Source organism: Lontra canadensis, unplaced genomic scaffold (assembly GCF_010015895.1).
Source record: "Lontra canadensis isolate GAN:19392208 unplaced genomic scaffold, GSC_riverotter_1.0 scaffold28, whole genome shotgun sequence".
Taxonomy (NCBI): domain Eukaryota; kingdom Metazoa; phylum Chordata; class Mammalia; order Carnivora; family Mustelidae; genus Lontra; species Lontra canadensis.
Genome location: NW_022631022.1, coordinates 13,962,105 through 13,976,971, shown reverse-complemented (window position 1 = coordinate 13,976,971; position 14,867 = coordinate 13,962,105). Strand labels below are relative to the sequence as shown.

Here is a 14,867-nt window from a genome sequence, read left to right as displayed (position 1 = left end):
AAATATATATATATATATATATATATATATATATATATATATATATATATTAGATAAGCTAGTTAAAAAACGTTAAAAAAGAAAAGGGTAAAAGTTAAAAAAAATAGCAGAAGAAGAGAAAAAAAAATTGAAAATGAAAAAAAAATTAAATTAACTGCAAGCCTAAAGAATCATGGGGAGAAAGACAGGAGTTCTGTGCTTTGCTTTCTCCTCCTCTGGAATTCCACTGCTCTCCTTGGTATTGAAACTGCACTCCTTGGTAGGTGAACTTGGTCCTGGCTGGGTTTCTAGTTGATCTTCTGGGGGAGGGGCCTGTTGTAGTGATTCTCAAGTGTTTTTGCCCCAGGCGGACTTGCACTGCCCTTACCAGGGTCAGGGCTGAGTAATCTGCTTGGGTTTGCTTTAGGGAGCTTTTGTTCCCTGAGCACTTTCCGTAGAGTTCCGGAGGACGGGAATGAAGATGGTGGCCTCCCAGTCTCCGGCCCGCAGGAGCCGAGAGCCCGGGGCCCCACTCCTCAGTGCGCCCTCAGAGAACAGCGCCCAATTATTCCTGTCTGCCTGGCCCCCGGCCGCGCTCCAAGCTCACCGAGCCTGCGACCGGTTCAAGGTAAACCAGAGCTTAGAGCTCACTCCTCGGCTCTGTCTCTTTAGCCGGCTTCCCTGCTCTAATACCTGTAAGCTCTGCGATCCTCAGACACCCCCGATCCTTCTATGACCCTGTGGGACCTGAGGCCACGCTGACCCCATGTGGGCTTACCCCGGTTAAGCCTCTGGAGCGATGTCCCTCAGCAGAACAGCTTTTAAAAGTCCTGATTTTGTGCTCCGTTGCTCTGCCGCTTGCCGACCCCTCCCCCCACAGTCTATCTTCCAGTCACTTTGGATTCACTTCTCCGCCAGTCCTACCTTTCAGAAAGTGGTTGATTTTCTGTTTCTAGAATTGCTGTTCTTCTTCTCTTCGATCTCCCGTTGGATTTGTAGGTGTTTGCAATCTTTAGATAAGCTATCTAGCTGATCTCCCGCTACCTGAAGTAGTCTCAGCTGCTACTTCTCTGCCATCTTGACTCCTGGCCTTGATTTTTAAAAACAAGATAAAACTCTGATCATGTTATACATCACGGTCTTGCTTGAAAACAGTCTGTAGTTCTACATTACAATTAGAGTATAATTTAAATTCCTTAATGGAATCTGTCAAGATTTTTATGCAATAAACCCTGTTCATCTACCTTTCATTTTAAAGTTCTTTACTATCACACTCCTATGTTTCAGTTCCTAATTCTCTATATTCTTTCAAGCTTCAGTGCCTTTGCAAATTCTTTCCCTCTAAGAATGATTTCATTGAACTGACAAATGCTCATTCATAAATCATTGCCCCCATGAATTGTTTACAAACCCAGTGTCCTCTCTGGCAGCAGAGTTAGGAGATATTTTCTCTATGTTCCCCCACCAACTTACTCATATCTTTCATATATCTTTACCATATTGTGTTGTTATTGTCTCTCATTTTTTAGGTTAACCCCCCAGTACATAACTGAACAAAAAAGTGTATGAGATATGAGCATTAATATCTCACTCAGAACCCACCCCATTATATCCAGAATTATAACAGAAATGTGAGCCAGGCCAAAGGGTTTCCTCTGCCTTGGCAAGATCTAATGAATATTGATGGACTCACAAAACAATTGATGCGATTTAATAAAAGAGCATATAAGGTGCTGTGCAAAATGTCTAACACAAAGGAGGTACTCTGTAAAGGTCAATGGAAATTGAACAATTTTCTGATTACAATATAGGCTCTTTTCTGGATGGTTTTCAGCTCCCATCTTGTGATTTTCAGGCATAATATACATGTCTTAAAAGTCCTATGTATTTTGATATGCTTGGAAATAAAGCAAACCTCTTTCCAAAGTGGGTAGTGAACAGTATCACTAGTGAGAGCTTTGCATTATCCTTGAAGGAGTGGAGAGCAAAGAAGGGCATTAGAGGAAAAAAGTTTAAGGAAATTCCTAAGCTAGATAGGCATCCAGAACTCAGATTCTTTATAAGCTTTCAGATCTCTTCCACCTAATTTTCTTCAAAAAACGTTCCAACAAGGATAAAATACCAAGAAAGGAAACACAACAACACAATTTTTACTTTTATCTTAAGTTGTGAAGTAATTGTATCTCAAATTTAGGTAGTAGGTATTAATATGTTGAGGGGTAACTGGTGAGTAAATAGTTGTTACACTGAAAATTATATCTAGAGAAACAAAAATCATAGAATCTAGAGCTAGAAGCTTTAGATACACGCTGGCCAAACCCTCTTATTTCACTTCCATATGAGGGGAAATTGAGTGCTCAGCAGGTCACATGTTGCCTTAAATCACATTCATAGTTCTTTCTTGAGGACATTCACATGAGAAACATTGATGAGTTCAGTACTCAGGAGACACACTTAGATCAATATATTCTTAAAAGTTTAATAGTTTTTTAAGTTCTTACACAGTGTAATTAAATAATGATATTCACTTAGTAAATATTTTGTAAGCTTAAAAAAATTAAATACCCAGCTTATGGAATTTCGGGACATTATATAAATGTAAGGTCCCTGGAACTTCACTTTAATCCTATTTCTAGAGGAGTTTTCGCTATATAGTAGAGGGACGCATTGTGGTCTGATATTAACAACATTAAGTCACTGAACTGCGAGACGACCTTGTGCAATGATAGGACTTTTGAGACAAGGAGCGTCCATACTAACATCCATACTAACTAGTGTATATCCATACTAACCGAGGGTTGGTTGGTTGGTTTGTTTTTTGGTAATTACAGGGGTTTAGTCAGCATTTGACCAGGCAAAACAACTGCATGTAGAACAAAAGGCAGTTTGTCAGGGAACAAAGCCATTGTGAGTGAGTGTATGTGTGTGTGTGTGTGTGTGTGTGTGTGTGTGTGTATTGATTTTATATATATGTGTGTGTGTATAAAATGTAATAGATACATGTATAATGTATATTAAACCTTTATTACATATGTAAATATGTCTATATACATAAACATTTTTTACATTTTTAGATAGTATTTTAAATGTTTATTTTAATGGTCACAAATGGGGCACCTGGGTGGCTCAATGGGTTAATGCCTCTGCCTTCAGCTCAGGTCATGGTCCTCTAGTCCTGGGATCGAGCCCCGTATCAGGCTCTTTGCTCAGTGGGGTGCTTCCTCCTCTCTCTCTCTCTGCCTGCCTCTCCGCCTACTTGAGATCTCTGTCAAGTAAATAAATAAAATCTTTAAAAAAAAAAAGTGTTAATGGTCACAAATTGTTGAATCAAGATCATAGAACATAATTTTCTTGTCTTTTATTTTAAGATTTTATTTATCTGTTAGAGAGAGAGAGAAAGAACATGAGCTGGGGGAGCAGCAGGCAGAGGGAGAAACCAGCTCCACACTAAGCAGGGAGCCTGATTTGGGACTCAATCCCAGGACCCTGGGGTTATGACCTGAGCTGAAGGCAGGAACTTAACCAGCTGAGCCACCCAGACATCCCTAGAATATAACTTTCAACCCATATTTCTATAGTTGATTATGCATCCTTCTCCAGGTTTCTTTTTGTAAATAATGAAAGTGCAAATATTTACACATTAATTTTTTTCTCAGGACTTAAAATTATGTTAGTTTGCCATGGATGATAAAACAAAGTACCATGAACTGAGTGACTTAGGACAACAGAAACTTCTTGTCTCACAGTTCTGGAAGCTAGGTGTCTGAGATGAAGGTATGCTGAAAGGGTAGTGCTCCCTCCAAAAATGTTAGGGAAGGATCTGTCCAGGCCTCTCTTCTACTATCTGGTAGATATCTTTGGCCTGTGGCGCAGAGCTGCAATCTTCAGATGGTGTTTTTCTTGTCTGTGCATCTGTCTCCCCAAAGACACCAGTCATTGGATCAGGAACCACCATATGCAGGTATGACCTTATCTTAACTAACTGTACCTGCAACAGCTCTATTTCCAAAGAAGCCTACAGTCTGTGGTGCTGTGGGTTAGGACCTCAACATGTGAATTTTGGGGGACATAACTCAATCTGTAACAAAAATAATTTCCTTAGCATCAACTTCAAAAAATTTTTCTCATTAAAACAGTCTACTAGACAACACTGAAAATTTTCTAAAAATTTTATTACTGTTTTCACTGTCATTAACGATGCATCAGAGTGTCAGATTAATCGCATCTTTAACAGCCTTAAATATTACTTTTAATATAATTAACATATCATTACTCTGATTTTTACTGATTTTATAATCTGATGATAATTATATCATTTTTCATGCTTATTTACCATTGTTGTATTCTAATTTGTGAATTATCTGGTCACATTCTTGACCAATTTTGGAGGGTAGTGTCATTTTTTTTTTTTTCAGAGACCTGTAAGAGTTCTTTATATACTAAGCATACCAACATACGTGTTTTTAGCAAGTGTATTTCATTTTCTTTTTTATATGCAAAAGTTCTAAATGGGCATAACAGACTTAATGAATTTTACCTCTAACTGTAAATGTATCTTCTTATTCCAAAGAGTTAATAAGTATTCCTTTCTATTTTTACTTATTTTCTCTCACTTGATATTTAATTAATGCATCCGTAACTTCATGGACACTGTGTAAGACGATATAAATAACATTACAGATACTTGACCTATGTGTTAGGCAGCCTTTTTTTTTTTCTTTAAAGATTTTATTTATTTATTTGACAGAGAGAGAGATCACAAGTAGAGAGGCAGGCAGAGAGAGAGGGGAAGCAGGCTCCCCGCTGAGCAGAGAGAGCCTGATGCGGGGCTCCATCCCAGGACCCTGAGATCATGACCTTAGCCAAAGTCAGAAGCTTAACCCACTGAGCCACCCAGGTGCCCCAAACAGCCTTTTTTGGCCAGTTATTTGTCTTCGATAACAATCCACCCATCCTTATCTGTCAAATTTTTAAGTACAAGGGTTTGTTACTTGGCTAATTTTGTTGAATTTATCTTTCAATCTGTTTTTCCAGGACAGTAATATTTGGTTAGTACAGATTTTTAAAATCCTTACAGATAAAATCCTTACAGACTTTCCTCATAATTCTCCTTTTAAAAGGTCATCGATGTTTTTGACTTACTAATCCAGTTACACTTGAACTATTCTTAACCCTACAACAACTTGCCATTATGATTTTAATGACTAAATCTATAAATGTGTTATAAAACAATTTATCTTCCTACACGGGAAGATGAAATAAGTTTTATTTGGATTTTTTAGATGCTTCCATAAAGTGTGGTAGCTTATTTAAGGTTGTTCACTCAATGTTCAGCAAACATTTGTTGGTCATCTATTCTAGTTCAGAAATGTACTAGAAATTAGAAGGAGGAGGCAAAAGGCACTTTTATCTAGGAGAACTGCAGGTGGAGAAACTGACAAAAGATGAGGTTTAGCCAGGAGGAAGGCAATGTGCAGTGCTCCTGAACAAAAGCTATGTATGAATCCCTGATATGTTACTAGTTTCCAGGACAGAAGGTTATGCTTTAATTGTGTTTTGGAGGCTGACAACTAGATGAGGAAGGGGAGTGCTTGTTTCAAAAGAAGGAAACTGGAAATGCAAAGGCACGCAGATTTCATAGAGCATGGCATGAAGATGAAATGGCAAGAATTTAATTGCGGCCAATGTTTGGGATGTGAATGAGGGGTCATGAGCCTGCCATAGATACACATCTGTTCTGTCTACTGTAGGTACTGGGTGGCCTTGGTGGATTTTAAACAGGAAGGGAGGTAGTGTCATTTTAACTGTGTTTAGAAAGCTTTCAAGGAAGACAGGATAGCAGGTAGATGAGAAAGGAGTAGGAGCGAACAAAATATATTTGTTGGCAATTAATAAAAATATGTATTCAGTGAAAGAATGAGGGAAACATTGAATAATGAATGAAAAAGTTAATGTTTTAGATGTAGCAGTTGAAAGATAATTGACTTTAGGATTACCTTTACTCGTTGGAATGGTTGATATAGAATCCAGTTATTAATAGGAGACCATGTCAAAGTAATGGATATTTGAAATCAGATCTCATGTCATTGTTTTTCAAGCTAGTTCTTGTGGGTTTGTAGGAAATAACTGTTCTTATTTATGTTCACGTTGCTACTTATTTTATTAACCCTAACAGTTTTCCAGGTGACTTGTCTTCTGGGTTTAAAATGAAAATAACAATTTTGTGTTTGTTCTGCCTTCTAACATCTATATTGTTTTGTTTTTGCTTTAATTGGTCTGCTTTAATATATTATCAGAATTTCAAGAAATACATTAAAATGATGGTTGTGGACATTTTCGTTTTGCTTGGAATTATGGGAATGCCCTAATACTTTACACTTAGATTTATGTCTCTGGAAGTAACTTTTTTTTTTTTTTAACATATTAAGCTCAAGTTTCATTCAAATCAACTTTCAATGTTTAAAAATTATTTAGAGGGTTTTGTTTTGAAATTTTATCAAATAGCTTTTTGGTACCTGTTGAAAAGTAGGTGCATGTTTCCTGACCAGTTACCTCATATTAAATTATTTTATGATTTTATATTATGTTTGTGACAGTTTTCATGGAGGTATTGTTATTTAAAGCTTAACTTTCTATATTGAATGCAGTATCTTAATTTTTTTACGGCCAGAAATAAGATGTTTTTATTACTTGTGCTTTTATCCTATTTTATATTCAAAGGCATAATTCTGAGATAGTGTGAAATATCTAAACTACAGCCAAAAATATTGCCAAGTAATTAATTAAGCCATACTTAATGAGTCAAGAAAGCAAATACATCTCACTTTTTTTATCAATAAAAGTTGTCAGAGAGCTACATGACCTAGATAAATCTTTATATTGCTGGGGCTCATCCATAAAAATGAAAGGTTTTGACTCCATGAACTCCAAGGTCATTTTAGCTCTAGCTTTCTGCCAACTTGTATTCATAGAGACGTTCCTCCAGCTTTATACTAATAAGCAAAACTGAATTAATAAATTTAAGAGCAATGCTACTATGTAAAGTAAAAATGGACCATACTAGGAGGACCTTGGTAGATTCAGATTTGAGTTTAAAAAAAAAAAAATTATTTCAGGCAACTCCTTTGGGTCTACTCCCTCTTTGGGAGCTTCGTACTGTCACTTTGTTCTTGCTCAACAAACCTTGCTTCGCTGCCCACAAAAAAAATAAAGTCCATCATTTACCATTGTTCATTGGGCCCAAGAGAAGTTGCAACTGAGAAATATTTACCCTGTGATGTATCTTAAACTGGGCTGGGAAACTGTGCACTAGCACCCCTCTCTCTCTGCTTTGTTCAACTTACCTGAAAAATGGGATCTATAGGGCAGCAGCTAGGGCATCAGGAGCCCTGGGTTTGTGTCCCATTTCTGCCATTCACTAGCTTTGTGATCTTAAGTTACTGAAGTTCTTTCAGGTATCAGTTGTTTTTTGTTTGTTTGTTTGTTTGTTTTGCAGAGTGGAATATATTGGATTAATTTTTTAGCGCTTGAGTCTCTATGACAAGCCATAAATAAATAATCCCTTAATAAAACGTGCTTGATTTATGTAGTCACCTGGGGTTTACTTTGACATATATTCATCTCCGTTGATTCTCTGAACAATGTTTGGATGCCAATAAGCACAATATCCATGATCTTTTTGCAGAGTTGGGTCTAGATTCCAGACTCCAGAGAATTTGGTAGTTTGCCCCACGTGCTTAGTAAGTAGCAGAACCCCAGATGGGGCTTAGGACTTCTGATTCTTCAACTGTGTTCTTTTCCTTTACATGACACATTGTCTTCCATTAAACCCTTTAATCACCTTTTGATATTTTGCAAGCATTTGGGCACATTTTCCAGCTCTTTAAATGATGAAGACCAAATATCTTCTCCCCTTGAGGGTTCAGCCTTGAAATTCTGTTTATGATTTTAAGCAATGTAAACTAGTAACATTTTATTCATGTATATGTTTAAATGACTTCTAAAATACTCCATCTAACATTTATTCCTTCTTTTCCTGATTCTCTTTCAGATAGCAGTTCTGTGGATGAAAAGGTTTTAAATCATACTTTTTCTTCTCTCCTGAGGGAACTTGTCTTTTGTACATGTTTGTTTGTGACATATTAGACCTGTTTTGGTTCCTCTGTTTTAGTTGTGAGATGTGCATGATATCCCAGCTTTCCATTCTTTGGTTGTCCTTTAAGTGTGCCCCCCGATATGTTGCATTTATGAAGAGGTTACACCTCGCCAGCTGCGCTTACTTTAGCTTACACTTGCCAGCCTCGGGGTCTGCTACGGTCAAACTCAGCATCTGTTCTTAAGTCTGGCTAATCATGATCTCCTTGACTGATTCATGATGTTCACTGCACCTAGCAAGTTTTAAGGGCAAGTGTTATTGGGAACATGATATATTTTCCTGGACTGTGCCAGTGCTTTTGTTTAAATGCTGACAGCTAATTGTGAAACCTCCACTCACAAAAACATAGTAGCTTTGACTTGGAGCTGACCCTGCTTAGCATCTGTCATACTAGGTGTTACATGTCTAGTGCAGTTGACTCGTGTCCCAAATTCATGAATTTGCAGCTCTGGTATGCTAAAAGCCTGTTTGTTTTTCTTTCTTTTTTTTTTTTTTTCTTGTTTTTGACTTAAGGCTCGAATAGTAAGTGGCAGTGATTTGGATGCTTGCAAATTCTCTGGACTCCAGGTGATTGGTGGGTGAGTACATTCATAATCTTTTTAATTCATTGCGTTCAACAGTGGTACCTGGCTGTGCTCTCACCATATGCATTTTGAATGCAGGATACTGCATGATGGTATAACTAACTAGACTTACGGTTGCTTTCTTTTTTCACAAAGTGGCTTTTAGAATTTTGTTTTTTATAATAATGTACAGTTTGTGTGTGTGTGTGTGTGTGTGTGTGTATATATAAAAAATTACGCTTACATGTGTCTTATACAAAGTACAAAGAAGAAAGTCAAAATCACCTAAATGGATTAGTTGTTAAGGTTATCATTGTATACACAAATACATATAATTTTACATAAATGAGTTCATATTGATACAATTAATATTATCATTTGATCTGCTTATTAGCAATTAATGAAATGTGCAAGAATGTCTTTCTATATCAATGTCAATAAATGTAAACTTCACTGTTATTTAATGGTTGAATGAAAGTGTTTAAAATTTAATCACAAAGTGACATATGAAGTATATTTTGCATGTATAATACTCAAAAAGCAAAGAATCTCATTTAATGCCCACAGTTACACATTGGTATCAATTTGTAGCCTTTTTTCTGTCGCTTGACTACATGTCTATGTTCCTGTAGGATAAGTAGTTCTGCCATAAACTAGGCCATTCTAGAAACAAATAAGCACTGATTTAGTAATGACATTGTAGCAAGTACTGTTTTGTTTCTTACATAATGTCTGATCTGATCCTTAAAATGGCCCTTTGAGGTAAGTATTCATTTGACCTTCATTTTACAAATTAGGGAACTCTTGTATGAAACAGTTTAAAAACAAAACAAAAAAACAAAACAAACAAACAAACAAAAAAACCTTTTCCTCCATATAGCTAATAAGTGGCCAAATCAGTATTCAAACCCATCTAGTCTGATTCTAGGGTCTGCGACCTTATTCGGTAGGCTATCCTGCGTCTCCAGCTTTGGGTTTTTTCCTCTTCTCTCTGTCATTTAACAACATGCCTTGGAAAACTTTCTACTTCATTATTTCAAAGTGATGCAAATATTTCAAGACATTTATTTCTTCTCTTAATGGATTTTCAAGAATATTTCTAGGTGCCAATATTGCAAATGATACTATAGCAAAATGTAATAAATTTTTAAAGTGAAATTATCAACCAAACCTTATGTACAGTATAAACATATAGAAAGATTAGTTTTATACATGTTGACATTTGAATACATGTGTGTCTAATATAGAGAGAAGCAACACTTAAGTTTGTGTATTATGTTTTTTAGGCAAAGACCTAGTTTTACATTTATGCTTATAATACTCTCACCCTTTGAAAATCTTCTGTTAGATACATCCACATGTTACTTTGCTTTAAGTGAAATACGTAGAATTTCAAATTTTAAATATGGAGCTCCTGGAAAATAACATAGACCATTGTTAGCTTGATATACATCAAATAGAAGTTTGATTTTTGTCAAATAACAAGTCAGATCTTCATTACTTTTATATCTATAAACTCTTCAATGTTTTTAAATATGTAAAGAACTACTCACATTCCCATTACAAAGTCACAGTGCTTTAAATGTATTAGGAAACTAGCTGTGATAAAAGAGATTATGTAATTCATAAAAAATTTAATCAGCAGATTACTCACTCTCCTACCTCCTACAGACTGTGTCTTTAAGTTTACTAGAAAATGATAACTTGACAAAATGAAAGTTTCTTAGAAAATAATTAGGTTGAATTCCAATTTGATTATGAAAACATGTTTGTCCTGATCTTGGAGACTTACCTGAGTTTCCTGCAACACCTCCCTTTGGCATCCAGTACTTCATAACATCTTGCTTTCCTAACTCTTCTCTGAATATGAAGTTTATCAGTGTTAAAGCAACAGAGTTAATCTACACCCATGTTTTAAGTGCAAGATGTGTAAGGGGTTAGCTAAAATGATTATCTTTGCATATTGAACAGATCCCTTCCACTTTTCCAGAAACTTCTTTTCAAAGATGTGCCAAGAGATTTTAGTGTTGTGATGGTATTGGAAAGGGGTGATAATTTTCAGTCATCAAGAGAGTTTGCCCTTATCTGAATGCTTATTACTTCTTGAAGAACCTGAAGAGTTCCTTTAACTATAACCTTCGATCACAACTTCTTTCAGCAAGATTTAATTGTTTTGCTTTTTCTATAAATACTTTAAAATATATTTTTTGTAGAATGAATCACTATTGAGAAGATTTACTATACATCTTCCAAATATTATAACTTCTGTTGTCCTGGAAAAAACCTGTAGCCGACTTTCAGAATGGAGTCACCACTTCTTCATGACAATTCTGTCCCTCGCTCCTCTACCTTCAACATTCCTAACCAGTTTAGAACCAGACCACATTGATCCTTCCCTCCCCCTTCTCAAGCATCAATGAAGGAATAATCTATAGACACTGGAACCAGATAATAGAGTTAATAGTGCTGCTCTGATTTCTGCTCATCTCTCTGTACATCTCTTATAAGTGTTGCTAGAAAAGACATAGCAAACTTTTCTTTTTTCCATTTGTGAAAAAAGAAAAAAATCAGGCAGGCTCTGGAATAGGAATCAGGAGAAAGAAAAATAAAAAGATAGGAAAAGAAAAACCTGGAAAAATGCATGTTTTTGTGATAACATTAGTATTTAACATCGTACTTCTCCCAGTTGTTTTACAGGAATTTGGTAACTTTTCTCATATTCATAAGCTAAGAGTCCTACCAGAAGCACACAGCAAGATATTGGAAGTACAAGAGCTTTTGGGGAGGGAAACATCTGAGATAAGTAGAGAGGCAGCTTGAGTAGATGAGAGAAACCTTTGGACCATAATATGGGTCTGACATCTATGAGAGGAGAGGGGAAAGGAAGGAGAAAAACTTGACTAGTGAGGCTAGAGAAAAGTGTCAGACCGATGAGGAGTCCTAGATAAGTATATGGTTGAGAGTCCCACATTGTGCATATGTGGCCAGCTCTATGACCTCCATCCATCATGTTCAGTCATCGGTTTGAATCAGCTTGATGAGTATGGCCTTTGGATTAATGCTACAGCGGATTCTGGAAGCGTGGTGGCTAAAGGCTGTCATCCAACTACACTTTTCTCAGAAGATTTACTCTGAGGGATTTTGAATGACACATGCCCATAGCTACCCAGCCTCAAATAAGTCAATTTGATGAAACTACTTTAATAAATGATAGTGAATGAAGTCACACAAGTACCTACTCCAAATATGAATCTCTTATTTATTAAATTTTTTTATTAACATATAATGTATTATTATCCGCAGGGGTACAAATCTGTGAATCGCCAGGTTTACACACTTCACAGCACTCACCATAGCACATACCTTCCCCAATGTCCATAACCCCACCACCCTCTCCCTATCTGCCCCTCCCCCCAGCAACCCTCAGTTTTTTCTGCAAGATTAAGATTCTCTTATGGTTTGTCTACCTCCCAATCCTATCTTGCTTCATTTTTTCCTTCTCTACCCTCCAAACCCCCCACATTGCCTCTCAACTTCCTCCTATCAGGGAGATCATATGAAAATTGTCTTTCTCTGATTGACTTATTTCGCTCAGCATAATACCCTCTAGTTCCATCCATGTCGTCGCAAATGGCAAGATTTCATTTCTTTTGATGGCTGCATAGTATTCCATTTTATATATATATATAATCTCACATCTTCTTTATCCATTCATCTGTTGATGGGCATCTAGGTTCTTTACATAGTTTGGCTACTGTAGACATTGCTGCTATGAACATTTGGGTGCACGTGCCCCTTCGGATCACTACATTTGTATCATTAGGTAAATACCCAGTAGTGTGGTTGCTGTGTCGTAGGGTAGCTTTATTTTAAACTGTCTGAGGAACCTCCATGCTGTTTTCCAGAGTGGCTTCACCAGCTTGCAACCCTACACTACCCTTCACAGTGTAGGAGAGTTCCCCTTTCTCTGCATCCTCTCCAGCATCTGTCATTTCCTGACTTGTTAATTTTAGCCATTCTGATTGGAGTCAGGTGGTATCTCATTGTGGTTTTGATTTGCATTTCCCTGATGCTGAGTGATGTGGAGCACTTTTTCATGTGTCTGTTGGCCACCTGGATGTCTTCTTTGCAGAAATGTCTGTTCATGTCTTCTGCCCATTTCTTGATTGGATTCTTTGTTCTTTGGGTGTTGAGTATGGTAAGTTCTTTATAGATTTTGGATACTAGCCCTTTATCTGATATGTCATTTGCAAATATCTTCTCCCATTCTGTCAGTTGTCTTGTGGTTTTGTTAATTGTTTCCTTTGCTGTGCAAAAGCTTTTTTTTTTTTTTTTTAAGATTTTTTAAATTTATTTGGCAGAGATCACAAGTAGGCAGAGAGGCAGGCAGAGAGAGAGGAGGAAGCAGTCTCCCTGCTGAGCAGAGAGCCAATGCAGGGCTTTTTCCCAGGACCCTGGGATCATGACCTGATCGAAAGGTAGAGGCTTTAACCCACTGAGCTACCCAGGTGCCCCTGTGCAAAAGCATTTGATCTTGATGAAGTTCCAATAGTTCAATTTTGCCCTTGCTTCCCTTGCCTTTTGTGATGCTTCTAGGAAGAAGTTGCTGCGGCTGAGGTCGAAGAGTTTGCTGCCTCAAGGATTTTGATGGATTCCATTCTCACTGAGGTCCTTCATCCATTTGAAGTCTATTTTTGTTTGTGGTATAAGGAAATGTTCCAGTTTCAATTTTCTGCATGTGGCTGTCCAATTTTCCCAACACCATTTGTTGAAGAGACTGCCTTTTTTCCATTGACATTCTTTCCTGCTTTGTTGAAGATTAGTTGACCATAGAGTTGAGGTTCTATTTCTGGGGTCTTTATTCTGTTCCACTGATCAATGTGTCTGTTTTTGGGCCAGTACCATACTGTCTTGATGATGACACCTTTGTAATTGAGCTTGAAGTCTGGAACTGTGACGCCATCAACTTTGGCTTTCTTTTTTAACATTCCTCTGGCTATTTGAGGTCTTTTCTGGTTCCATATACATTTTAGGATTATTTGATCTATTTCTTTGGAACAAATAGATGGTATTTTGGTAAGGATTGCATGAAACGTGTAGATTGCTTTAGGTAGCATAGCCATTTTCACAATATTTGTTCTTCCAATCCATGAGCATGGAACATTTTTCCATTTCTTTGTGACTTCCTCAGCTTCTTTCATGAGTATTTGGACTCTTTGGTTAGGTTTATTCTTAGGTATCTTATGGTTTGGGGTGCAATTGTAAATGGGATTGACTCCTTAATTTCTCTTTTCTTCAGTCTTGTTATTGGTGTATAGAAATACAACTGATTTCTGTGCATTGATTTTATATCCTGACACTTTACTGAATTCCTATATGAGTTCTAGCAAATTTGGAGTGCAGTCTTTTGGGTTTTCCACATGAAGTATTATATCATCTGCAGAGAGTGATAGTATGACTTCTTTGCCGATTTGGATGCCTTTAATTTCTTTTTGTTGTCTGATTGCTGAGGCTAGGACTTCTAGTACTATGTTGAATAGCAGTGGTCATAATGGACATCCCAGCTGTGTTCCTGCCCTTAGCAGAAAAGCTCTCAGTTTTTCTCCATTGAGAATGATATTCTCTGTGGGTTTTTCATAGATGGCTTTGATGGTATTGAGGTATGTACCCTCTAGTCTTACACTGTGAAGAGTTTTGATCCAGAAAGGATGCTGTGTTTTCAGTATCTCTTGTTTCCATGAATTTTTTCAATTCTTCTTAATTTCCCGGTTGACCCATTCCTTCTTTAGAAGGATGCTGTTTAGTCTCCATGTATTTGGTTTTTTCCAAATTCCCTTTTGTGATTGAGTTCTAGCTTCAGAGCATTGTGGTCTGAAAATATTCAGGGAATGATCCCAATCTTTTGATCCTGGTTGAGACCTGATTTATGACCCAGGATGTGATCTATTCTGGAGAATGTTCCATGTGCACTAGAGAAGAATGTGTATTCTGTTGCTTTGGGTTGGAATGTTCTGAATATATCTGTGATGTCCATCTGGTCCAGTGTGTCATTTAAGGCCTTTATTTCCTTGTTGTTCTTTTGCTTGGATGATCTGTCCATTTCCGTGAGGGGAGCGTTAAAGTCCTCTACTATTATTATATTATTGTCAATGTGTTTCTTTGATTTTGTT

At 37.0% G+C, this 14,867-nt stretch overlaps 1 protein-coding gene across 1 annotated transcript in view; it reads left to right on the top strand.

The window, feature by feature from the left end:
• UNC13C (unc-13 homolog C) overlaps nucleotides 1–14,867 on the top strand; it is a 601,184-nt gene that overhangs the window by 145,631 nt on the left and 440,686 nt on the right. The window contains exons 5-6 of the mRNA XM_032864917.1: nucleotides 8,030–8,052; nucleotides 8,648–8,712. Coding sequence (XP_032720808.1) covers nucleotides 8,030–8,052; nucleotides 8,648–8,712 — 88 coding nt within the window. The remainder of the gene's footprint in view (nucleotides 1–8,029; nucleotides 8,053–8,647; nucleotides 8,713–14,867) is intronic.